Consider the following 26,538-nt stretch of genomic DNA (forward strand, 5'->3'; position numbering starts at 1 on the left):
CACACACACACACACACACACACACACACACACACACACACACACACCAACCTTTTGTCTCCTTTCTAAAGTAAAACAATCCCTTTATTTTCACTCTCTCTTCATATGAGAGGTTTTCCATATTCCTAATTATTCTCATTGCCCTTCTCTGAATACCCTCTAATTCTTCAATATCCTTTTAACATGGGATGGTCAATACTGCACACAGTATTCCAGATGAGGCCATGCCATTGATTTATATAATAGCATTATATCTTTTTCCATATTATTCTCCATCCAGTTCCTTGCACATACTAGCATTGTTTTTTTGACCCCAGCTACACATTTTGCTGAGGCTTTTCATTGAGTGTCAGATCCCTTTCCTGAGTTTATACAACAATGTAAATCCCTATAAAAGTTCACTAAAACATCTATTAGAAAGGAAAGGGGAATAAATGTCAGACAAATAGATAGCAAAGTTTTAATTTGACAAGTCATTGCCAAAACCAAAAATAAAGTACTGTTCACACTCAAAGTATGTAATTATCTCAATCATACGTACCTCATTGTACATTACCATCTGAGCTAATAAGAAAGACCTTGGCATTGCAGGAATCTAAGAACACATGGTATTTTTTATTTTTAATTAAGCTTAATTTTGCTCAGAAAGCACCATACAGGTTTGAAATATTAAAGATAAAATTGTAGTTTGCAAGCCAAGAATACTCTTTGATTTTGAGTACCACTGAAGACATCAGGGAATACAAACACTTCTGTATTCTAAAGGAAGAAATTCTGAGCCCTGCACCTGGTTTGAGCAGCTGGGCAGATGCCTGGGAGTGGGTAAAAAGATATTACACACACACAGCCCTACAGAGTGGTTGTGGAATTCCTACACGGAAACAGCTTTGGCCAAAGAGCTTTTATGTGACCCACCTTCATGGAGGAGGAGGAAAAAAAACAAGAGGATACATGCTGTCGCTATCCATGCCCTATCCCCTGATTGCTGTGCATAGAGAGTTCACACTGAGTGAGGCATGCAACCCCCACTCCTCCTCCGGATCATATTCATAATTTTCCCTGTTGTATGACAAAGTCAAGATCACTATTACATTTACGATGGAGGCAGAAGATGTTTTCACAAGAGGATTTAACAGGAATACAAGTTATGTTCAGAATGCTGAATGAAGGATCGAATACATAGAATAGTCTTTTACAGATACCACTTCATCCTTGAGAAATTCATGTATTCTGTCACTGAAATATAGGATCCTAACTATATAGTTCTTCATCAACCCACAAAATAATGGTGTCGCACAAAATAATATACAAGAAACCACTAAATCACCTTCATAAAAAGACACCAACTTATTTGGGGCTATTGTAAGGGACCATACTAGACAACACCAGCCATGCCATTTTAATGGAGAAGATGTACCATTCTGCTGATTGACAGAAATGCAATGAATGTAATGTGCTCCCTAGCAACAGTTCTAATTGAGTGTGCCTTTTATGAAGGTGAATTCAGCTTTGATCATGTAATTAATTAAAGACAATTATAAAAATGTACCTAAAGCTCCATTCAGTAGTATAACTTTCTGAGCACAGTAGCTAAATAATTTTCAAGTTCTCCATTGCACTTGTTCGGCTCTTAGAACTTTTTAGAGCCCCATTTGTTTGGATTGATGGAACTGTAGTGCAGAAACAAGAGTATATAGATTTCCAGTTTATTTACTTCTTGGAAAGACTTTTTCTGGACCAATCCATGAGTCACTGTCAGAGGAGACTCATTCTGGCTAGGAGATTTTGGTCTTTTGATTGATATGTCTGCCTGCCATTTATCCAAGGCCAGTTAATAAATAAACTCCATTATGTCAGATTGTTGGAGGTGAATTGCAGAAACTAATTTTACAGGTAGGAAATTCATTTTTTGAGACACTTGGTTAGTAAAGTGAAATCCCCTCGATTAGCACAAACCCCAGTGGAAACAATAATATTAAGTGGCTATCCCGATTGTGCTGGAAAGATAGTCACTTTAATTTCCAGATTTGAAAATAACCATTGTACAAAGTATTAAATATTCGCGTATGTGTATGAATAACATTCATATTGCAGTTACACCTAGACATCTTCAACCAGGCCATGGACTCACTATGCTAGGCACTATACTAATAACAGTAATGGACAATCTCTGTACTAAAGAGATTACAGTCTAAGAGACAAGACACAATAAGCAAATGACACATGTGGTTAGGGGTATATGACACTAAGGGTATGTCTACACTACGAAATTAGGTCGATTTTATAGAAGTTGATCTTTAGAAAGCGATTTTATACAGTCGATTGTGTGTGTCCCCACTAAGCACATTAAGTCGGCGAGGTGCGTCCTCAATACCATGGCTAGCATTGACTCACGGAGTGGTGCACTGTGGATAGCTATCCCACAGTCCCCACTGGCCATTGGAATTCTGGGTTAAGCTCTCAATGCCTGATGGAGCAAAAACATTGTCGCGGGTGGTTTTGGGTACATGTCGTCAGTCTCCCCTCCCTCCCTCCGTGAAAGCAACAGCATTCAATCTTTCGCGCCTTTTTTCCTGGGTTACCCATGCAGACGCCATAGCACGGCAAGCATGGAGCCCGCTCAGCTCACTGCTGCTGTTGTGAGCATAGTAAACACCTCGCGCATTATCCTATAGTATGTGCAGAACCTGGGTAGGAGCCACCAGCACGAGGACGACTGTGAGGATGACATGGACACAGACATTCCTGAAAGCACAGGATGTGGCAATTGAGACATCGTGGCAGCAGTGGGGCAGGTTGATACAGTGGAACGCCGATTCTGGGCCCGGCAAACAAGCACAGACTGGTGGGACCGCATAGTGTTGCAGGTAATGGGATGATTCACAGTGGCTGAAAAACTTTTTCATGTGTAAGGCCACTTTCCTGGAACTTTGTGAGTTGCTTTCCCCTGCCCTGAAGCACAGGAATACCAAGATGAGAGCTGCCCTGACAGTTGAGAAGCGAGTAGTGATAGCCCTGTGGAAGCTTGCAACGCCTGACTGCTACCGGTCAGTCAGGAATCAATTTGGAGTGGGCAAATCTACTGTGGGAGCTCAGTGATACAAGTAGCCAATGCAATCACTAACCTTCTGCTAGCAAGAGTAATGACTCTGGGAAATGTGCAGGTCATAGTGGATGGCTTTGCTGCAATGGGGTTCCCTAACTGTGGTGGGGCGATAGACGGAACGCATATCCCTATCGTGGCACCGGACCACCTTGCCAACCAGTACATAAACCACAAGGGGTATTTCTCAATGGTGCTGCAAGCACTGTTGGATCACAAGTGATGTTTCACCGATATCAATGTGGGATGGCCGGGAGAGGTGCAGGACACTCGCATCTTTAGGAACTCCGGGCTGTTTGAGCAGCTGCAAGAAGGGACTTACTTCCCAGACCAGAAAATTACTGTTGGGGATGTTGAAATGCCAATAGTTATCCTGGGAGACCCAGCCTACCCCTTGCTCCCATGGCTCATGAAGCCATACACAGGCAGCCTGGACAGTAGTAAGGAGCAGTTCAACTATAGGCTGAGCACGTGCAGAATGATGGTAGAATGTGCCTTTGGACATTTAAAAGCTTGCTGGCGCTGTTTGCTGACTAGGTTAGACCTCAGCGTAACCAGTATTCCCATTGTTATTGCTGCTTGCTGTGTGCTCCATAATATCTGAGACACTAAGGGGGAGATGTTTATGGCGGGGTGGGAGGTTGAGGCAAGTCGCCTGGCGGCCAATTTTGAGCAGCCAGACACCAGGGCAATTAGAAGAGCACAGCTAGGCACGCTGCACATCAGAGAGGCTTTGAAAAAGCCCGCCGGCGAGTGCTGGGGGTGGTTCCTCTCTCCCCCCAAGCCTGGGAGCTGAGGAGGCTGGGGCGGGTCACTCCACTTCCTGCAGGAAGTGGCCAGACCCCCTCCCCCGTGTAGGCCTGGGGCCAGCCCTCCCCCCACCCCCGCTGTCCCCCACAGAGGCCTGGGGCAGGGCCCCACACAGCCCCCCTGCGGAGGCCTGGGGCTGTATAGGGCACCAAAATAGCTAGGGATGGCCCTGAAAACAGCAGTCGATTTTAAGAGCCTTTTAGGTCGACAGAATGGGATTGGTTGTGTAGACACATTGCTTATAAAATCGACCTGACGTGGCTAAATTCGACCTAACCACGTAGTGTAGATCAGGGCTAACAAACATACAAAGTTTTGCACACAGTAGCCATGTGCCTCATACTTAGCCAATCAGTAACAGAAATCACAACACATCACCTCCCTAACCATTGTCAGATGGCCGTTTTCTGTATGCATCATGCAAGAAGTAAGTTTTGAAGAGGGACTTGAAGGAAGATAAGGTGGTGGCTTTACAGATTTTGATGGGAGTTTTTTTCCCCCCATACATAAGGGGTAGCATAGGAGAAAGCACAAAGCTGCCCATGGGAAAAGTAGACAAGTATACAGTCAAGTTGGTGGAGGACTAGCCTATGGAGGAATTTGAAATTTGGGGAAAGAAGTTGGTATTTGATACAGTGGAAGAGGTAGAGCCAAAGGAGGGACTTAAAAACGTGGGTGATATAGTCAGAGCCATGAACGCAAAAGATGATCTTAGCAGCTACATTTTGAGTGGACTGAGGTGGGAGGTTGGAGATGTTAAGGCCAGAGAGGAGGCAAATGCAGTAAATTAATGTTTATGGTTTTCTTTCAACCCACGAAGATGCAATTGCCTGTATGAATGAGATTTAACAAAAAAGAAGAGAGTGTTCCCCTTCTTTCAGATAAGGTTACAATATTGCTCTATCATTCCATCTTGCTAGGATAACATGAAAGCATGTTCTTCTCCCCTCTTCCCCCCAAAAGAGAGTGAAGACTGACTTCTCCCCGTCATTGTTTCTGGGAGAGAAGTCCATTGCCGAATAAGCAAAAGAAGGCACTGCAAAGAAACCTGCAATGTGGAGAACAAAAACAAGGATATGAGCCTCCCCAAATCCCTGGAGGACTTGAATCTGGAGGTAGGAATATGCGAATGGCTCTCTTGCAGCTGCAGCCCCTAGATGTTTAAAAGCCAGTTTTAGAACCCATACTCACAAGGAAAACTTCAACTGGAAAAATCTGGAAAGATAACTAGAGAAAAAATTACACAGAGAGAAGGATGCTTTGGATTGGCAAAGGCCACTCTGTGAGAAGACCCATTAACAAGGAGACAAAATTAGCCTACACATTTTCAAGAGCTGCTTACATTTATTGCAATTTTACAAATATGAAAAAACGCAAAAAGAAAAAAAGTGTCTTCATTGTCAATCTACTCAATTTCTGAACTACATTTTGAAACGAAAACAGAGACCAATTTACTGACTTGGTTCTAATCAATAAAGTGAGTTAAAATTAACTGGAAGAAGTGCAGTGATTTCAGGGACAAGAACATCCATTTGTTCTGAATACGAATATTTGATAGCATTCAAATATTAGCATATATCAGCACACTAAAGCCATAAGTGCAACATATAGTTCCACAGTAAACCTCTGCCTAGACTGTTTCAATTTAAGATTCAAATCGAATGAGAAGCTATTTTTTCTTATAGTTCTTTTTTGTGTTTGAGTGACCTCTGGTGGATGTTTGTACAACAAAAACAAATTGTTCTTTGCCTGTCGCCTTGAATACTGAACTTTGCAAACTTATCAAAAGGTACTGAACTCCTCAAACAAGAAACAGAGGGACTTTGTGCATATAGAAATTTAGAAGGGATGATTTTTTTTCCCCTCTCAATGTGTACATGAGTGTAACGTTTGGGAAATGTGCCAGACTGACAACCTGCAGACTGACGTCCTATATTCACTGAACACACACACACACACACACACACACACACACACACACACGTAGTTAAAGATTGACAATACTATCCCACCCAGGGGAATCAACCTTATCCTGAAGGGACTATTTCTAAGGGTAAGGAGATAGATTAAGTCTCTATGCTCATTCAGGGCTTGATCCTGCTCCTATTCAAGCCAATGAAAAAGCCCACGTTGACTTTAACCACGTGGATTCAAGCCCTTAAGACCCTGGCCTCTCAGCAAAGAGTGTCAAAACAAGTACTAACCAGGGCCACCAATGTTAGGTTTTGTGATGTGGATAATCATTCTCTGGGAACTGGACTGAGACCAGTCACTTCACATTAGGTATAGTTTAGATCCCCCAACATGTTCTGGCTGGCTTCAGCCTGTTGTGACACCCCAGCATGCAACTTGCTTCATCAAGACAGCTATCTCAGAGTCCTAACTGAAGCATTAACTGGCTCATACAGAGACAAGGGGCATTATTTTTTAATACAATTCAGAGTGCAATTTTGAAAGGATTATTTTTAATATCTCAAGGGCATAGAATTATCATCAAACATCTCAAAACTGTGCCTTACGCTTCAGAAAACATCACTCAACCCCAGCATACATTTGTGGTTACATCTCAACCACAGAGCCCTGCCAGTATATGCACTCAGTTCACATGGTATCAGTGCAGGAGCTAGCCAATGTCAGTTTGAGGAAAATAAACCAAAAATTCCCAGTATTAAAAAATATATTTTAAAAGTTACTGGTATTTATGTTCTTTGAAGTCAGACTGTCCAGCTTTGACACTGCTGTGATGACTCAATAGGCACCACAGCAGGCACCACTTAGAGCTCTGCAGGTCTAAAGATCTCTGACAGCTCCCTCCTACTCTTCCTCTACTGAGCCAACCTTACTTTGGAAAGTCAACCAGGTCTTCGTACAGTTTAAAATGATTTTAAAATGTATATATTTACAGATTACTTTGAAGACATCAAAATGTTTGCACTGGATTCTGCTAGGATGGGTCAACTCTCTGGTCTCACAATATGTTTATTAAAGCTGAACAATACTTTTAATCTGTAGGTGATTGAAAATAAAATTCTTCTTTGGGAAAAACGTATTTAGAATAAACTATCATTAGGGCTAGAGTAGCAAACATCTTATGAACAATCTTGTACATACAAGCTGGAGATGAACGTTCACATAGGATACATTTTCCCAGCTAGTCTACCAGAAATATTAAAAATTATCTGATCCAGATACCAGATGGCTCTGGAAATGACAATGACAATAGCTCTTCAGTTTGAATGTGCCCCAGATAAGTGTTTGGACCCAGGACAAACTACTGAACTGTTGCTGTTTGGAATTCATCCATACTCTCAAATCTATGGGCTTTTTGAATTTATACGGAAGATCACCAGAATGGGACATAGTCTGGACAAAAATGAGTATTAGCTCAGTGCAACAACTGTTCAATTTCTTCCTTTAAAATCACTTAATGGAAGTATGGTTCATGAGTGTTTGTTATTCCACACTTTAGATGGGATAACATATCTGCTATACTAATTTGATGGGAAATGGCTGGCCATATGTGTTTTCAATAATAAATCTACTGGATGTAAAGATTTCCTAGGCAAATACCTGAAACCAAAAACTGTATGTGTATCTTGGAACTATCCTTTAATGTCTCTGGTTTCATTAAAATAATATCAGAAAACATTGCCATATCTGAGAGAAAAGTTAAAAGTGACACTGACATTGCAACCTGGAATTCAGGTAGGATGCAGTTGGTAACAGTGCAAGCTTTTGAAGTAATCTAGAGTCTTTCCCCTATTTCTGACGTGTGATTTTACAAAAATATTGCCAGGAATTGTGGAATAAGATTCCAAATTACCCAATAGAATTCTCATCTTACTCAGAAAACAAACATACATCACAAAATGCTATATCAAGATAATTATTATAATTATAGATAATGAAATGAAATGATTAGACACAATGTTCTCTATGGTGCATCCAGAAGAAGGCACCTGGAATAAAAAAAATAAACTAGATATGTACACCTCTACCTCGATATAAAGCTGTCCTCGGGAGCCAAAAAAATCTTACCGCGTTATAGGTGAAACAGCGTTATATTGAACTTGCTTTGATCCACCGGAGTGCGCAGCCCCGCCCCCCCGGAGCACTGCTTTACCGCGTTATATCTGAATTAGTGTTATATCGGGTTGCATTATATCGAGGTAGTGGTGTAGTTAGCTATTGATTAACCAATGACTGTGTGTGCCTAAAGTGCTAAAACTCTCTCCTGAAGCCAGATCTGTATAATGAGGATGTGTATTTGTGTTAAGAGAAATTTTAGCAGCTGTGCTGTTCATGTGCTGATGTCCACTGAATAATAGGAGCTATGCATGAAAATCTCTTCAGTTGTTGAATTTCACTGTTTTTGTAGAAATCACATCAACCTTAAACACTTTAGATAAACATGAATGATTGGCTCCCACCAAGTTCAGGAGTTTTATGTACATGTGCCATATGCAAATAGTAAAATAAGAATGAAATGTATGTGTTTAACCAGTCTTCTGATTAAGTCATGTCAGCTATCCATCAATATGTAAAAATTTATAAAGGATTCAAAAATGTAAATGGTATGGAATAAAAACATTTGTTTGTTCTCCATACTAAATGATTTTCCCTTGCACTATTATGTTCTGAAACGGGTGGTGGTGGAGGAATGTCAAACTGAGTTCCATCCCTACATCCTTTTTCCAGAATTTAGTTATCAAATTTATTTTGTTTTCTTTAAAACAATAGTAATAATAATTACCTTTGAGAATAACTTACTATTCAGAAATCCATCATATATTTTTATATTATTCCAAAATTCAGTAAAGAAGTGTTGTGATAGACTAGTAACAAATCATTGCAAAACTGAGCTTATGAAAAAGGCTGTAAATACTGCAGTTCTGCCAAAATATATTTGGAACAACCACAAGTATAGCATAAATATATTACAACATGGATGTATACATTTAGCTAATAGGATGCACTATGTGTCCATTTTCACATTTGGTGGGGAAATAAAGCAGAGTTCAATAAAAGCTGTGAAAATTTCTGAGTTTGCGAATAAAAATATCAATAGTCTTCTGAATGTTTGGCAACTTAAATAATCAAAAGGTAAGTTACCTCAGTAACAGGTACATTTTCTTTAAGTTCAGTTGTATGCAATGCCAGTAAAGCAATCACTCTGGCTACTTTGGCACGTCTGTGAATTAAATACATTTGTTAGCTTAATGAAAAAAAAAAAAAAAAACAAGTTCAAGATCCTACTTTATTTATAATGGTGTATTGTACACAGAGTATACAGTGCTAAGTGTATGCCGTTTTGAAGCACAATTTTACATTAGAAAAGCCCAGAATTTTTTCTTAGACACTTTATCCATTGCTCTTTAAACCAGCATTTTATTTCAGTAGCTCAATTGATTATGACTTAAGCAACTACCTGTGCAAAATGTCATGAATCTCCCCTTCGTACAATAAAGTGTATGTTAGTATGAATATTATCTAAATTATTCATTAATCACACTCATCTACATTTGTTTAAAATACAGAAAAGCCATCATAGGTCATTTTAAATCTTTGACTCCAGTTGTCAAAATAGATTCCATTGCCAGAAATGAAGAGCATGTCAGAAAATTAACTTTAGATAAGAGTTAAAACTACCTTTTTAATTTTAAAAATAAGGAATAAAAAAAAAAAAAAATCAAGCTTTCTATAAAATAACCAGCAGAGGGCATTATTCCATTATAATTATTGACAAGTTTGCTTCAAAGAAAGTCTCTGTCATTATGGATATTACACTTAGTTATGGCAGGGGTCAGTTTTTTGGGGGATTTTTAATACACTACATCATAAACTACATTATAGAATTTGTAGATGTAATTTCAGATCCTTTATTTATTCTACTCAGTTTTGCATATTATTGTTGACAAAAAAAATTATTTTCCTGAATAAATCTAACAGCACATCCAATTTGTAAAAGAAATTGAGAAAGATATTAAGTTATTCTTCCTTTATCTAAATATCATTCATTAAATATAATGAGGCAACTCTTAGAATACATTATTTTAAAAATAAGTAAAAAATCAAGCTAAAATTGGTAGTGGCTAAAATGTAATGGATCTTATTAGGCTTGAGGTACTGAAGAAATTCAAATCACTACACATCACTATATTGTGTAATGTCTGTGGTCATTCCTCTTTCAAGGAAAACCATAGCAGATGCTTAAGTATGCCCTGTAAAATATTCAGCAACAATCAGCATTTGAATAAATTCATTTGTAATAAGTTGTTTGTTACTTACACATCCCAATTTGGAGCTGCCCGCAACTGTTGTATTAACAATGGGAACTAGAATAAGGAATAGATAAATACACTTTTATTTCTCAAAAAATCCCTGTTAATGTATAAGAATAAAGATATAAGTCTTATGAAAATACATATTTAGATTTTTTTAAATGTCTATTTTGTACTCTGACTACAAAAGACCTTGGGTGCTGTTCAAACCCATTGATTCAAAAGGATGTACTGACAGTTTGAAAAAAAAAAAAAAAAAAAACTTCAAATTTTATGTTCCTATCGTTTAAAAAAATTTTTTTTTGAAGCTTTGCTTAAAAATATATTCCCAGATAAAAATAAATATATACTAGAAAAATTGTGATTGCCCACACACACACAGGTAAACAGACTAGTGATAAAAATTTGAAATGGCTATTCATCTGAACTAAACCAACCAACCAACCAGCCTACAAATTCTCTGTTACTCTGCAATACAATTGTTTTGGCTAATATCAAGTCTAGTATCAACTGAGTATTCAACACACCATCTGGAAGGACTGTTTCCAGCCCTCTCACAGGCTCTATGATCTAATATGTCTCTGTCTCCAACAGTTATGATCTTATTTTGTCTAATGCATGTGTGGGGAAAACTCTGCCCTTATTACTCCACTATAATTGCAATTACTTTATTGAGGGCAGAATTTGACTTCAGTGGAGTTAGTGGCATACATGTAAATAAGGGGAAATTAGGCCATGATTGAAATTGGCCTTCAGTCAAAGAAAATAAACTGAAGAAAAAACAAATCTCAAAATTCAAAGCTATAAATTTATTTTAAAAGGCAGCTTGTTATATTATAATAATTCTGAGAGTGTGTAGATCACTTCCATAGTTAAAATACAAAGAAGGGAAGTGCGTTTGCTATTTTTGCATACCCAAGACTGAAAAATGAATTAAGCCACCACCCAGAGACCAGCAAAACTAATTGCCACATACAATTTGTTCCCTTAATGATTGTACATATTTTAGAAAACATGTTTACCATCTATAAAGGTATGGTTAAGGAGGATTGTCTATAACATTTTCATATGCATATTTTTTCCCCAAAAGCAGTTTTCTGTGTTACAGCTTTTATAAATAACAATTTATAGCATCTTATAACATTTCGAAGTGCTATTAATGCTGGAGACAGTTTAAATAATTATTTAATTAACTCTATTAACTTAGTGAATCATAAGAAAAAAATTCATCTGGAGTCTAAAAGACAGACAATGCTCCATAACTTCTTTTCAAGAAACCTAATTGGTACATTTCATTGCTTTGTCCTTAATTGGCTGTCCTGCATGTGTCTTTATACCAACAGTTCCTTAAAATAGAAGTAAAGGGCACCATTGCTAAAGGCAGCTGACTTTTGCTGCAATGGCTGGTATGTGAACCATGTTGACTCTCCGGGAACCTTACTACTTACCAGCTGTGAGCTGATTAACCTGGTTGCTACTTCCTTGTGGCCAGCCACAGTGCAGAGATAGCATAGCAAATTCAATTTAGCTCGTGTTGCCCCTGTGTTCTTCTCAGTGGAGTCAATCAATGAGCACATTTGTTGCAAAAAGTCATTCCAGTCCATTTCTTTCAGAGATGATAGCTTCTCAACTGTACACAAAAAATGTCAGCAGCTGTTTAAAGATTATGAATTGCCATCTTTGATTTTACTTTTAAATACTAAAATATAGTTATGTCCACATGAACCAATGTAATTTTAAAACTTTTGGATCCAATCACAACTTTGATATTTACAACAATATTAAGGCAAAGAATTTAATTATTTTATAGAATACAATAATGAGAATTATCAAAAAGACCAAGAGAAAAAAGGGGGTACAACACATAACAGATGACGGTAAGTATACAAAACTATTTTCAAAGAGCAAAATCCATTAGGTTCTTATTCACAGTTTTGATTTGGTTCTTGCTTAGGTGAACCCACACTGCCTTCCCATGGATTAAAGGAAGTGATATTGTCCTCATTCATTCTTTAGTTTTTAATCAGATGTTGTCAATGGGAGTTTGCCAGAGCAACAATAAAGCAAAAATTAAGTAAAAGCCTGAGGAATTTGCTCAGAATCACAATTTATTTGAAGCATGTGTGCAGGTCTGCATCTGCTTAAATAGTTGTAGCATCAGGGCCTAAGTGACTTAAACAAGAGAGTCAGATCGCAGCTGGGATTAGAATTAATTTCATGACTCCCAATCCATTACTCACAACATATCTACAAGGAAAGCCATGAAAATTCAATCAATCCGTAGAGCTAAACAATCCTGTCCATTCCTTCCTGCACCTCTAAAACAAAAAAAAAATTTTTTTTTAAATGGTATCCAGACATTTTCATAGTGAATGTGTTGATTGTTCTTGGCAACATTTAAGGGGACTAATTATCTTCGGTTTTACACAAATTTTACTGTGGGACAACTCCACTGACTTCAAAGAAGGCACTCCTGATTTACACCAGCGTAAGCAGCGAGAGAATCAGACTTCGGGTATTTATTTTAACCTCAATTCTCATCTTTGAAAAGGAAAAGTTTAGCCCTCAGTGTTGGTATTCAGCACCAGGCTACGCGTCTTTTTTACAAGATATTCTAACACTAGCCAAACAGTTGTTTGCCAGGAAAAATTAAAAAGCTGCAAACTATATAGCCACAAACACAATCTTCCAGTTGTTAAATAAATTATATCCCTTGTATAGTAAATGACACTGGAATCCATTTGGAACGTGGATCAAGCTTTTCAGCTCCATAGTCACCAGTTTCAAAGTTGGATGCCTAAAGGCAGGTACCTCAATCTACATTCAGACACCTAAATAAGCAGTCTGGAATCCAAGAGCTGTTAAGAACCTTTTGTTCCCTTTGAAGGCAATGAAATTTGTGTGTGCTAAGCACCTCTGAATAGCAGATCACTTATTTACATTCATACTGTATTTTGGCAAGTAAATGTCTACCTTTAAATCACCCAAGTGTGAAAATTTTAGACTATGACTTTATCTTACAGAAAGTATTTGTTGCTGTTTGGGGCCAAGGGATACTATATTTTATAACAATAACATTCCAACAAAATCACTGCTCAATATACACATCATACCAAATGGAACAGAATCTTACATTATTCCTCACTCCCTACTCCCACCATACACAGCTGAGAAGCAAAAAAAGGAACATATTTTTAGCTGAAATTAATCTTCCAACATAATATATTTTAACAATACCTCTGTAAATAGACCAAAAGGAAATATTCCAAAGGAACTAGTATTACACTCCTGATAACAATCAGCCTTTTGTTTTTATAAATAACTTCACTTGATGCCAAAAAAAAAATAATAATGACTTTATGCTGGGCATTAGGAGCATTTCATAATTATAGGCAGGACTTGTAGCACCATCTTTTGTTATGGTTCAGCAACTCTTCCCATTATAAGACCCTTATTAGTTGCAAAACTTTAACCATTTGGGCTGAAATCTTCCATGTCAGGTATCTACCCCAAGCTGAAATTTTTCTGGAAAATTTCTGCCAAAACAATTCAACCCTTTCCAAGAATGTTTTGCCCAAGTTAAGAAATTCTGGCAACCTTTTAAAAAGTGTAGTGTCTCCATCCTTTGGAGCAGGGACTTGAAATGTGTCAGGGATGTGACTTTTGCTGTCCATGAAAATCCACCCAAATTTCATCACATTATAAGCCTTTGAAAAAAATCTCAGTTTTCACATGCTCCGTAAACGCTTCTTCAATTTTAGCAGCTAAAAATCTGCAAAGTTTCTAACCTCACTGCGCATGCTCTAGCCTCTCATAGCTTCTATTGCTCACCAGAATGCACATTCACCATCTCGGAAGAGCAACTGAGCATTTGCCAGTCCAATACTACAGGGATGAAGCTGGACTTTCCCTGTAACTGCTACTCTGGGGCAGGGTGGGGACAAGCAGGGAGCGTCTCTCTCCTGTGCTCTCAGTGACCCTTCTTGCTGGCACCTCGGCAGCATGGAGGAGCAAGCTGCCTAATCTGATTTGAGTAAGGACAAGAGCTAGACTGAGGATGAGGGAAAAGATAGATTGAGACATGGAGTCTAGTGATACTGGAACTAAAGGGTGGGGAGAGAAACTGTTACTGGCAGCTGTAGGGGAAGAGGCTGGGACTAGTTGGTCAATGAAACAGACTGGGACCGGGAGGACAAAGGCTCAGAACAGTTGGGCAAGAAGACAGATGAGGGAAAATGGGGAGAGGAACTGGGAGTCATTTGTGTGCGAGTGAGAGCGCTGATCAAATGACGAGCCTGGAGATGGGGAGGACCCGGGACTGGCTGAAAAACGGGATTGGAAGAAAGAAACAGAGCAGGGGGAAAACTCAGAGAGAGCCTAGAGAGGGAGACTGGGACCCAGTGGGAGGCAGGAGGGAAGGGAAGATCAGGTCAAATGAAGAGTCAAGAGGGGAGAAACTGGGATTGAAAAGAACAGTATGTGATTGTGTAATTATAGACTATTATAATGCATATGCACAAGTGGGCTGAATTAAGGTTGCACAGGTAACCTTAATTCTGTCATTTCATAAGTTTCAAGTGCTTGACTTTGGAACCCTAATAGTGTTTTTAACATTTTTAACTTGGTTTTCGTATGTAATTCATACTTAATTTCCCCCAACATCTGACTGTGTTTTGCAAATAAATTTGATGCAACTAGAGCAAAAAACCCTTGTAAAATGAATTCCTGTAATTAAAAAAAGTCATTGAATCATGCAGTTCACTGTGAAGGGATGAACTTCTTTCCCTAGATTTAACAGCATAAAAGACACGGAGCTGAGTCACATGTGATCAGGCTCTCATGCACTCCAGCTGTCTGCTGGAAAATGTTGGGACTTTGATCAACACAGTTGAACACACTGACTCCCAAAACCTGGGAGAGTCCAGCCAAGATTTTCAAAAGGACAGGCTTCAAAGTCCTTATGGAGCCTTCTAAATAAAGTGATCTGATTTTCAAAAGTCTAAGCAACGCCAAACGGAGAGAGTTATTCCACTGATGAAAAGCATACATATTGTATTCATTTATTTCCTAAAGGTTTTAAATAAAAAAATAAATAAATGTCAGAGGCAACTAAAGTTTTCCATAGCTTTAGTGTAATAACTGGATTTGAGTGCTTATTTTTTTTTGTATCAGAGGGGTAGCCATGTTAGTCTGAATCTGTAAAAAGCAACAGAGGGTCCTGTGGCACCTTTAAGACTAACAGAAGTATTGGGAGCATAAGCTTTCGTGGGTAAGAACCTCACTTCTTCAGATGCAAGTAATGGAAATCTCCAGAGGCAGGTATAAATCAGTATGGAGATAACGAGGTTAGTTCAATCAGGGAGGGTGAGGTGCTCTGCTAGCAGTTGAGGTGTGAACACCAAGGGAGGAGAAACTGCTTTTGTAGTTGGCTAGCCATTCACAGTCTTTGTTTAATCCTGATCTGATGGTGTCAAATTTGCAAATGAACTGGAGCTCAGCAGTTTCTCTTTGGAGTCTGGTCCTGAAGTTTTTTTGCTGTAAGATGGCTACCTTTACATCTGCTATTGTGTGGCCAGGGAGGTTGAAGTGTTCTCCTACAGGTTTTTGTATATTGCCATTCCTGATATCTGACTTGTGTCCATTTATCCTCTTGCGTAGTGACTGTCCAGTTTGGCCAATGTACATAGCAGAGGGGCATTGCTGGCACATGATGGCATATATAACATTGGTGGACGTGCAGGTGAATGAGCCGGTGATGTTGTAGCTGATCTGGTTAGGTCCTGTGATGGTGTTGCTGGTGTAGATATGTGGGCAGAGTTGGCATCGAGGTTTGTTGCATGGGTTGGTTCCTGAGTTAGAGTTGTTATGGTGCGGTGCGTGGTTGCTGGTGAGAATATGCTTAAGGTTGGCGGGTTGTCTGTGGGCGAGGACTGGCCTGCCTCCCAAGGCCTGTGAAAGTGAGGGATCATTGTCCAGGATGGGTTGTAGATCACTGATGATGCGTTGGAGAGGTTTAAGCTGAGGACTGTAGGTGATGGCCAGTGGAGTTCTGTTGGTTTCTTTTTTGGGCCTGTCTTGTAGCAGGAGGCTTCTGGGTACACGTCTGGCTTTGTTGATTTGTTTCTTTATTTCCTTGTGTGGGTATTGTAGTTTTGAGAATGCTTGGTGAAGATCTTGTAGGTGTTGGTCTCTGTCTGAGGGGTTGGAGCAGATGCGGTTGTACCTCAGCGCTTGGCTGTAGACAATGGATCGTGTGGTGTGTCCGGGGTGGAAGCTGGAGGCATGAAGGTAGGCATAGAGGTCGGTGGGTTTTCGGTATAGGGTGGTGTTAACGTGGCCATCGCTTATTTATACTGTGGTGTCTAGGAAGTGGACCTCCCGTGTAGATTGGTCCAGGCTGAGGTTGATGGTGGGGTGGAAGCTGTTGAAATCATGGTGGAATTCTTCCAGGATCTCCTTTCCATGGGTCCAGATGATGAAGATGTCATCAATGTAGCGTAGGTAGAGAAGGGGCGTGAGTGGACGAGAGCTGAGGAAGTGTTGTCCCAGGTCAGCCATAAAAACTTTGGCATATTGTGGGGCCATGCGTCAATTCCTTTAAGTTTCAGCTTTGCAACCATATTCCCCCCGGAACCCAAAGACTTTGGTTTCCCGTAAGCTGCCCGGCGGGTCATGGGAATAACGCCGCCGGATCGCTAGTCGGCATCGTTTATGGTCGGAACTACGACGGTATCTGATCGTCTTCGAACCTCCGACTTTCGTTCTTGATTAATGAAAACATTCTTGGCAAATGCTTTCGCTTTGGTCCGTCTTGCGCCGGTCCAAGAATTTCACCTCTAGCAGCACAATACGAATGCCACCGGCCATCCCTCTTAATCATGGCCCCAGTTCCGAAAACCAACAAAATAGAACCGGAGTCCTATTCCATTATTCCTAGCTGGAGTATTCTGGCGACCAGCCTGCTTTGAACACTCTAATTTTTTCAAAGTAAACGCTTCTACTGAGTAAAGCGACACCATCAGATCAGGATTTGACACCATCAGATCAGGATTAAACAAAGACTGTGAATGGCTAGCCAACTACAAAAGCAGTTTCTCCTCCCTTGGTGTTCACACCTCAACTGCTAGCAGAGCACCTCACCCTCCCTGATTGAACTAACCTCGTTATCTCCATACTGATTTATACCTGCCTCTGGAGATTTCCATTACTTGCATCTGAAGAAGTGAGGTTCTTACCCACGAAAGCTTATGCTCCCAATACTTCTGTTAGTCTTAAAGGTGCCACAGGTCCCTCTGTTATTTTTTTTTTTGGTTTGCTATTTTCTAAATAGGGCCTAATACGTCTTGCTTTCTTGTAGACTGAGCTCTGCAATTCATGAATAATACAGTCTCTTGAAATAAGTATAAACACAATAGAAAATGATCTCAAACTTTCTTTCAAACATTTAATATAACCAAACTACACTGTAAAACAATTACCAATTCTTCCTTGAATATATATATGCGATTCATTATCGCCTAGGAAAGTTATGAATTTCAATCAACAGGAAACTATGATACTTCAGATGGAAAATTATGAAGAAAATGAAAACATGCTATGTAAGTATGTGCTGTCACATGAAGCACTTATACATTTTACCAACTTCAGCAGGACTCTACCTGAATGTGCTGGTACATGTAACATTTTTAAGTCAAATCTAACTGGTGCTTGTTTCATTATCTGGAAAAGAAAACAAAAAACAGTGGTTTGACTCAAGCCTATTTTAGATTTTTTTTAAAGCATTTGTAAACGTCTTTAAAGTAGAGAAACATATAAACACAGACAAAGATAGACAAAAATATATTTAGCACATACACAGTATACAAGCCACTCCTACCATTATAATTTAAGTGTCAATGAGAAACAGGCCTAGAACCCAGGCCCACAAGGTTCATGAGAGCAGCCATGCTCCACAACCCTCCACCTAGCAGCCTATCAGTAGCTTACCTGACATCCACGTAGCCCAGCCCCAGTACAAGGCGCCACCCCTGAGGTCCAATTGGCTGAGTCCCAAAGCAGCTGATTGGCCACTGGCTCTGCTTAAGTTAGCAGCAACACCAGGAAGCTGTCCCAACAACTGGGCTCCACTCCCCTTTGGACCATACCTTGTGTTTCGTGCTTGCTGCTTGATCATCTGGCTTTCTGACCCAGCTTAACTGCTAGCATCTGATTTATGGTTCCTGACCTCCAATTTGTCTCCCACCTCTGACTCCCTGGTATCCTGACCTAGCCTGACTCTGGTTCCCGATTCGTGGTTCTGATCTCCAGTTTGTCTCCTGCTTCTGACCTCCCAGTATCCCAACTCAGCTGACTCTTGATTCCTGCCTCATGACTGTGGACTCTGACTTTAGTAGGTCTGGCAGCCCACAACCCACACATGACAGCTTGTTCGGACCACTATAACCCTGTGGGACTGAGCTCAGTGCAAGAAGGATGGACCCAGCAGCACAACCACAGTCACCAGAAGTATCAGACTCGCCCAACGTGGCTAATCAAGCACTGCAGGCTTAAGTTGCACAGCTGACCTCGGACAACCAGCAGCTGCAGGAGCAAGCAAGGCAAATCAGCACCGAGAACACTGCAAATACAGCCTGCTGCACCTTTCCCAAAACAGGGGGCCTGTGATATCTTGGCCTGAACAGTCTGGTAGTTCCAGGGTTTAATGAACCAATGCCATCTTCTGTTCCTGATGTGTCCCCAGACCTAAGCCTCTGACCCAGCCAAGGTGGCCTTGGTACTTGGAATGCTGGTAAGAAGTGCATTAGATTACCCCCCTCTCTCTTCCCCCCCCCACTGGAAGGGCATACCCCAAATGCTGTCAAACTGGGCCACCTTTCTCCAATTGATGTCAGGCATCTTTGATGACCTTCACCGAGCTCAAACAGGGCCAGGCTGTTCACAACTGGATAGTCCCCACAATGTGCATGGCCTACAATGTTTTTTAGGCTTCACAAACTTCTACCAGAGGTTCATTTAGAATTTTTCAAAACACAAGCCAAGCCCCTTACTGCCACACTCCAGAAAAACATGCAGTTCCATTGGTCACCCAAGGCCCAGCACATATTCAAGCAGTCGAAGCTTGCCTTCACCGCAGCTCCAGTATTGGCCTAGCCAGGTGCAATGCAAGCTTTTGTTGTGGAAGCAGATGTCTTTAGTATGTCAATCAGGGCAGTCCTCTCCCAAAGGCAAATACTGCACCTCATCACCTACTACTTGAGGAAGCTCACCCACGCTGAGCAAAACTACAAGATCTTCAACAAGAGCTCCTGGCAATTAAAATCACCTTCGAAGAGAAGCAACACTACTTGGAAAGGGCCTACCATCAGGTCCAAGTGTTCACGGACCATAAGAACCAGCGATTCCTGCACAAGGCTGTCCCTAAACCAATGACAGTTCCAGTGCCCTATTCTTCTCCTGGTTAAACTTTACCTTGACCTACTGCCCAGAAATGGCAAGGTCGACACCTTGTCCCAAAGATATGGCTCTGACCCATGAGGTCTCAGCTTGGAATCCAAATTACAGTGTATGCATCTCACTGTTTCCATGTCCATATCGAATCAATTCATTGGGGGGGGGGGTGTGCGGGGGAAGAAATCAGCCAAATGTTTTCCTCAATAACCTCTCATTTATATTGGCCAAAATCAGAGTTCCCACTGAAGGCAGAAGCAGATTTTTAAAATTCACAATTAACATTAGGCTTGATTAACTACCAGAGATGTAGAAAACTCTGCTAAAGTATCATGTCCTTTTATTCCCTGGTGTTTACCTGAGAGTAATATTTACCTGGCAAACTGCTCTCAAACAAATGGTGGGGCCAAAGTTGTGGTAAAAGAAATTTTTTTCCAGGAAAATGTCTCAGAGACTTGACAAAAAGTCAGGCTCTGTCATGAAAACAATAAAAACAAAAACAAAACCTACTTGATCAATCATTAAATGTCACCTGCTCCTGGGCCTATCATGGTATACAACAGGACATTTTGGACTGGACTTGAGTTTAAACCAGGTTAACTAGAATCATGTTTAAAAGTGGCCTTTACTGGAAAGATTCTAACACAGTTTCACTGGCCAGTGAATTCATGGATGAAATGCACTATCAACAACTTTACAAAGACAAGACAGGGACAAATGGACTCACCAGTCAAATCAAGTGTAGTTTTAAATAATGGAAAAAAATTCTTTCAAAACAACACTATCCTTAAAAGCCAACTATTTAGATTGTTATAAGGCGGTGATAATAGGGGGACTTAAAATGGTGAAACCAAGGAACAGAAACTATTAAAAACAAAGGGGTTTTGTTTATTTTTCAGTTTAAAGCATAGATCTTTTTAGTAAGTACAGACTGTAAGCAATAGCCTTTCCATAGTTAGAAAGGCAGCTGCCTCCGGTACAAAATATTTCAGTCCAAACACCTGCAATTTATTAATTAAAGTTGTTTAAAATAACTTGATTTTTTTGTACATAGAGGCCTTCACACCATTCAGCACAAGTGGTAGTCTCTGCTCAAGACTCTCTGTACTAGAAGAGAAGGAGTTTTCCAGATCAGGATTAAGGTGCCATAGCAGAGAATTGTGAACATTTGTCCAGTGTTGCCTACAATTTTAGTCTCTCGTTTTCAGAAATATTCAATTCATATTTTTTAGAAAAATTAATCATATGTCTAAACCCTGCCAATTTTTCTGCACCCTGCAAACATCCCGCAACAGAAGTTCGTGTGAAAATCTAAATCCTAGTGTAAAAGGATTAGTATTCAGTGAGAAGACATCTAAATCTAAAAAGTTTCATTTTAATAAGCATACCTTTAAATAAATATCTGTCGAGACTAGATGTTACTGGCGTTTAATAAGTGAATGCAAGATATCAAAAGGTAAATCTGCAAGGGCACCAAATGCAACATTTAGTAGCTTCCACTAATTGTGGGAAACCCTTTCAGATTAATATTTGATCCTCAAATAAATCAGTTCTCCATACTGACTGTATATAAAACTGCAGAAATCTTGTCAAAAGGCTTAGCAGATGACTGGGTGGAGCTGTTTATGATGAGAACAATAAAGGAAAGGAAAAGAGTGGCCACCCTGTTTAAAGATTTATCTGTGCAATAAACAGCACAGCAAGTTCCTTAATCTATTCTTTAGTATCTTACTTTGCCATACCTTTGGATTGTCAATAATAGGGGTTACAAAAAGGTCAGATTCTGTGTAGATGAGCTCTTTCATCTTGGACTCCATGTCCTGCTGGCTTGAGTGTACATTTTTACCCTAGAACAAGAACAAAAATACAGTAGTCAGGTTTGTAAGAAGAGTTTTCAAAATTTTTGCTGCAATATTTCTTTTAAACACTACCAAACTGCATTGTATGGATAACGCAAATACTCTGTGTTTGTATTATTTGCTTTATGGGAGTGAATAGATTCCTTAACTAAGATCAGGTCCCACTGTGCTAGGCACTATACAAACATCCAGTAAGAGAAAGATGCTGATCCAATAGAAATAGACAAGCCAGACAAAGGGTGCTGAGACAAAAGGAGATTACGTGACTTGCCCAAGTTCTAAAAATCTTTCCAGAATCAGGGCCTTGTATTCATTATCCGCACCCCAGTTACTGCAGCACATTCTATTACCATATATTTTTTTTTAAAATTCCCACCAACCTACAGACACACTTTTCTTAAATCTCTCATGAAATAGCAGGTATTTACATGCCAATTATATGGTTTATGCATTTCTTATTACTCAGTGAACATGTTTTGTATGGACAATGCCCATTACTTTGTCCAGTACATCTCTTTAATGTTCATTGGGAAGGGGGGAATGAAATTTTATTTACACATCCCACCATGCCCAATTACCAACACCACCATTTTTGAAAAATGTATTCAGGTGCTTAACTTTACACACTGTAAATAGTCCCATTCAGAGTCAATGTGTATAAATCTTTGAAGGATTAGAGCCCAAAATTTCAACAGTATTGGCCTTTTTAAAAATAAAGAAAAGAAAGTTGGGAACTTACAATCAACAGTTATATAAATGATTAGAATAATATTGTGTCTAAAATCCTATTTAAATTAAATCCTTTTCTTTTATGAGACTTAGTTTTATTCATCAAACTGCATTTATGACATTTATGAGAAAATTGGAGCTATTATTCTCTCCCTAAAGTATGTTTACTCAATACACTAGTAATTACCACCGACTATCAGTTATGTTTTATGATCTGTAATTAAAATAATATTAACATATTCCTTTTGAGCAGCAAAGATTGATAAATAAAAATAAAAATACATTATTTCAGACATAGGTATGTGTTTGTTTTAAAACAAGGGGGGAAAAAAACTAACAAAAGTTAAAACTGCCACATTAAATTAAAAAAATATAATCAGAAAATATAAGTATCAAGAATATAACAGCTTTAAAATACCCACCTTTTAAAAGTCATACAAAATGATAAAATAAGAGGAGTAGTCTTACAATTTATATATTTTGTAAGAAATATTTACATGTGAAAATTAACATTAGACATTCCAATAATAACCTTAAGAGTAACTCATATTTCTTTTTTCCCTACGCAATGCAGTTATTCACTAATGTGTTTAATAACTATTGTATGTTATACAAAATGACTAATATAAAGATAACACATTATACTTATATTATAAAATATTTTAGAAATTGTACATAGCATAATATAAGGTATATTAATTGTAGATCAGTAATAGATACAAAAAGAGATCTTTCTGCAATATCGATAGTACATAATTAACTAAAATGTTAGTATTCTGGAATTGAAAGAGGTGTGTGCAATACACCTTAAAGACAGGGGCGGGGAGTTGTTTGGGCCCTGCCCCAGCCTAGAGCCTGCACTCAGCACCTGAACTCCGTCCCAGAGCCTGCACCCCCACCCCCTTCCCACACACTCTCTCCTGCCCCCAAACTCCCTCCCAGACCCTGCACCCCTCACCCCCTTCTGAACCCTCACCCCTTGCCACAGCCCAGAGCCTACACCCAAACTCTGTCCCAGAGCCTGCACCCCTCACCCCCTCCTGCACCCCCAGAGCCTGCACCCAGCACCCAAACTCCATCCCAGAACCTGTACCTCAGGCCCCGTCCCCCACCCAAACTCCCTCCCAGAGCCCAACCTCTCACCCCTTCTGCACCCAAACTCCCTCCCAGAGCCTGCACCCCAATCCCCTGCCCCAGCCCAGGGCTTGAACCCCAGACCTCCTCCCCCACGCAAACTCCCTCCCAGAGCCTTAGGCAGGTGGGGTGCGGGTTCTGGGCACCACCAAAATTTCTATAAATCTGCCACCCCTGCTTAAAGATACAGCTTATGTAGTCTGAATTTAGTTACTGTAGTAGATACATTAGTCCTCCTTCCACCGAACATGTGTTAAACCATCTTTCTATAACTCAGAACTTGAAATATTACATTTCTCGAGAGCTGTCTCTTACAGGTCAGAGTTAACACTGTTCTTGAAATATCTACTGTTAGTTTTCATACATGCAAGATTTTTTTAGTTAATGTATCAGCTGTAACAATATTGAAACTTTCTTTATATTACCTTATCTTTTCTATATATTTTTTCAATGTTAGATTTTTTTTTTTTTTTTAAATTATAACACTCCTGGTAATGTTTTCTAATGTTTGTGTAACATCCTACAGTAACCTTATTACCCTTTTTATTTAATTAATTTATGTATTGGTCTGGCAATCTCTTTTATTTCTCTTAATTAAGGGGCAAGAGACGCTGAGCTCCCAAAGTTTGGGCTAATGCAGGGGCAAGTTTGGCCCCTGGTGTAATTAACAGCAGCCCTGAGAATTGATCTTAAAATTCTGTAAATGTGTAGATTTGGGGATTTTTTGTTTTTAATTTCAAGAGGAAATGGAGTGCAAGTTGGCTTTATAATGGAATCCAGGTTGCAATCTTAACTATGGAAATATTACTATCTCACAATAATATACTTCTCACCTTTGTCAAGCATAAAGTTCTTTGTTCTGAATTCTGAGTTAAGGCGGCAGCAGCAGCACTATTCATTTCTACTGCAGTGCTAGTCCTCGGAGTGGGACGAGAGCTGAAAGACATTATACAAAAATTAAAGAAGAGTGCTGATTAGCTTTCATGGATTACAAGACATATTCTGGATTATGAAACCGCTACATAATTCCCATTTGTGAGGGGAAAGTGTCACGGCTGACAGGCACAATATTTGTTCCATCAACCCAATATATATTTCCTGTTTTTAAATCCCCCATAATAGTTTGTTTTTTTCCCCCCACCATCAACCCTCCAAACCAAAGGACGTAGTCATATTAAAATCCCATCTCCTAAACGTGATGAGTCACCAAACAATATCTCAAGGCGATTAATTTGCTGGATTGCAATGCACTTTATACTGTTCTCAGCGCTAAACAGCCAGCAGTGAGAATGGAAGAAGTATTGAAACTGACAAGTATTCTGATGGTTTTTGTATTCATTCTTTTCATTTTCAAAATACTGTTTGTTCATAACATTTTTACAAGGTCACCAAGAAGATTAGGAGGACACACAAGGAGAGACCAGGGTGTTGTGATAAAAACAAATTCACTGATTAACCAAGCTAGGTGTTTGGATTTTTACCCCAATGTAATCCTTGCTTTAGACAGATCTTTCTACTAGATTAGTGAATGGTGAGGGAGGCTGTTTCTGAAACAAGCAAGTTTCTGCTTCATGTGGACAGAAACTAAGCCTCTTATATCAAAAATGAATCTCTCCTGCCTTGCGGCAAATGAAAAACACACACAAAATAGGCCCTCACCAACTAAAACTCATCATTTCAGTTTTTATTTAATGGCTCCTGGGGCACATTGCACAAATAGCACACATAGCAACTGATAGCCTGTGCAGCACAACTGACAGGTCTTTGCAGGCACTATTTGTTGGCCTGGCTGAAACTGCAAGCTTCAAACACTCCACCCTATTAAGAAGCAATTAAAAATTGTTTAAGTGGTAAAGAGCATTTGTGCATACATAAAGCAAGAATAGAAGTAATGAATAACAGATAAACCTAAATTTTTCTAATCCTGTTTAGCAAAACAGCCCAGAGACTACAAGATATTGCTATGAAAAACAGTAAAATAAAGCAATATTTAAATCGTGGGCTACAACATCTCAAGGGTTTCTTTATACTAACTACCTAAACACAATTTTCCGTACAGAATCATGAGCCAATCTGCTTGCGTACAAATACTGCATTCCAGCCTGCGCTCTTTTAATTAAAAAATAACATTTAAGAAGATACTCCATACATTTTTTCTTTTCTAGGTTTTTTTTTTTTTTTTTATTGCTCTTTAGTTTGTCATACCTAAGAAGAAATATGGACTCATTTGATTCACCACCAGGTGCACTTTTAGGCTGCAACTCAGATGGATTTTCTGTTAAAAACAAAACAAAACAAAACATGGAACTCATATTCATTTAAAGATTAAGAGAAATAAAATTTATGGAACAAGTATACTGCTGGGATTACAAGGCTGATTGGATTTACAGAACACACTCATCTGAAATGAGACAATATTAGCAATACATAATCTTACCTAGTTTGAAAGATTTATTAAGTTGCTTATCTGCTCGTGAGGATGACATGTCATTTGAATTTTTATGGGTATCCAATGGGTCCTTGGTATCTCTAGATACAAACAACTCCGTGGTTTCACTGTTGTTTAATAAGACATGCTAGTTAGACACTAGTTACATAGTGTAATCATTTCAAAAAATCAATACTATAGTGTTTTTATATTTGCACTAGTGTTCGCAATAGTGATAGATACGTTTCAAGAGACAAGATTCAAGATACAATAACTTTCATAGCACGGATGTAACAAAATTTTAAAAACATTTTTATAAATTAAAATAAAAATACAAATAATGACCAGAAAACAGGTTTTTTTATAGTAAAAAGGATATTTCTCTACTTATATTTATTATAAAATGTTATTTTCACTGAACATATTGTACCTTGAGCTTATGTCCTGGCTATTTGCGGAATCACCATCATATCTGTTGAAAGCATCTTTCCAGAATGGATGCTGTAACAGGTCTGTCCAGTTCAATCTTTGTAATACAATAGAATAAAGATACTGAAACAGCACTACAATATAGTACCATGATTTAATATTCTATGAATTTCTCAGTGACTGACAAACCTGTTATTATGTAACAATGTAATCATAGCATTTATAAGTCACAAGCCCAGTAAAATAGATATTTTAACTGCTTTCTTCTCCCACTTTCAAAACAAGTTTGGACTGATTTTAAATTTTATATGATTCTAA

The 26,538-nt window shown here is 39.1% G+C and overlaps 1 protein-coding gene across 1 annotated transcript in view; it reads right to left on the reverse strand.

Annotated features, from left to right (window-relative positions):
• Positions 1-26,538, reverse strand: part of LOC112119303 (serine/threonine-protein kinase ULK4) — a 421,700-nt gene that overhangs the window by 365,882 nt on the left and 29,280 nt on the right. Inside the window, exons 8-16 of the mRNA XM_029914272.1 lie at positions 26,222-26,317; positions 25,801-25,919; positions 25,569-25,638; positions 24,197-24,299; positions 21,384-21,488; positions 17,853-17,913; positions 11,643-11,824; positions 10,202-10,248; positions 9,026-9,104 (exon numbers count right to left, since the gene is read on the reverse strand). Coding sequence (XP_029770132.1) covers positions 9,026-9,104; positions 10,202-10,248; positions 11,643-11,824; positions 17,853-17,913; positions 21,384-21,488; positions 24,197-24,299; positions 25,569-25,638; positions 25,801-25,919; positions 26,222-26,317 — 862 coding nt within the window. The remainder of the gene's footprint in view (positions 1-9,025; positions 9,105-10,201; positions 10,249-11,642; positions 11,825-17,852; positions 17,914-21,383; positions 21,489-24,196; positions 24,300-25,568; positions 25,639-25,800; positions 25,920-26,221; positions 26,318-26,538) is intronic.

This window comes from Terrapene carolina, unplaced genomic scaffold (genome assembly GCF_002925995.2).
Source record: "Terrapene carolina triunguis isolate 2854851 unplaced genomic scaffold, T_m_triunguis-2.0 Scaffold34029, whole genome shotgun sequence".
Taxonomy (NCBI): Eukaryota; Metazoa; Chordata; order Testudines; family Emydidae; genus Terrapene; species Terrapene triunguis.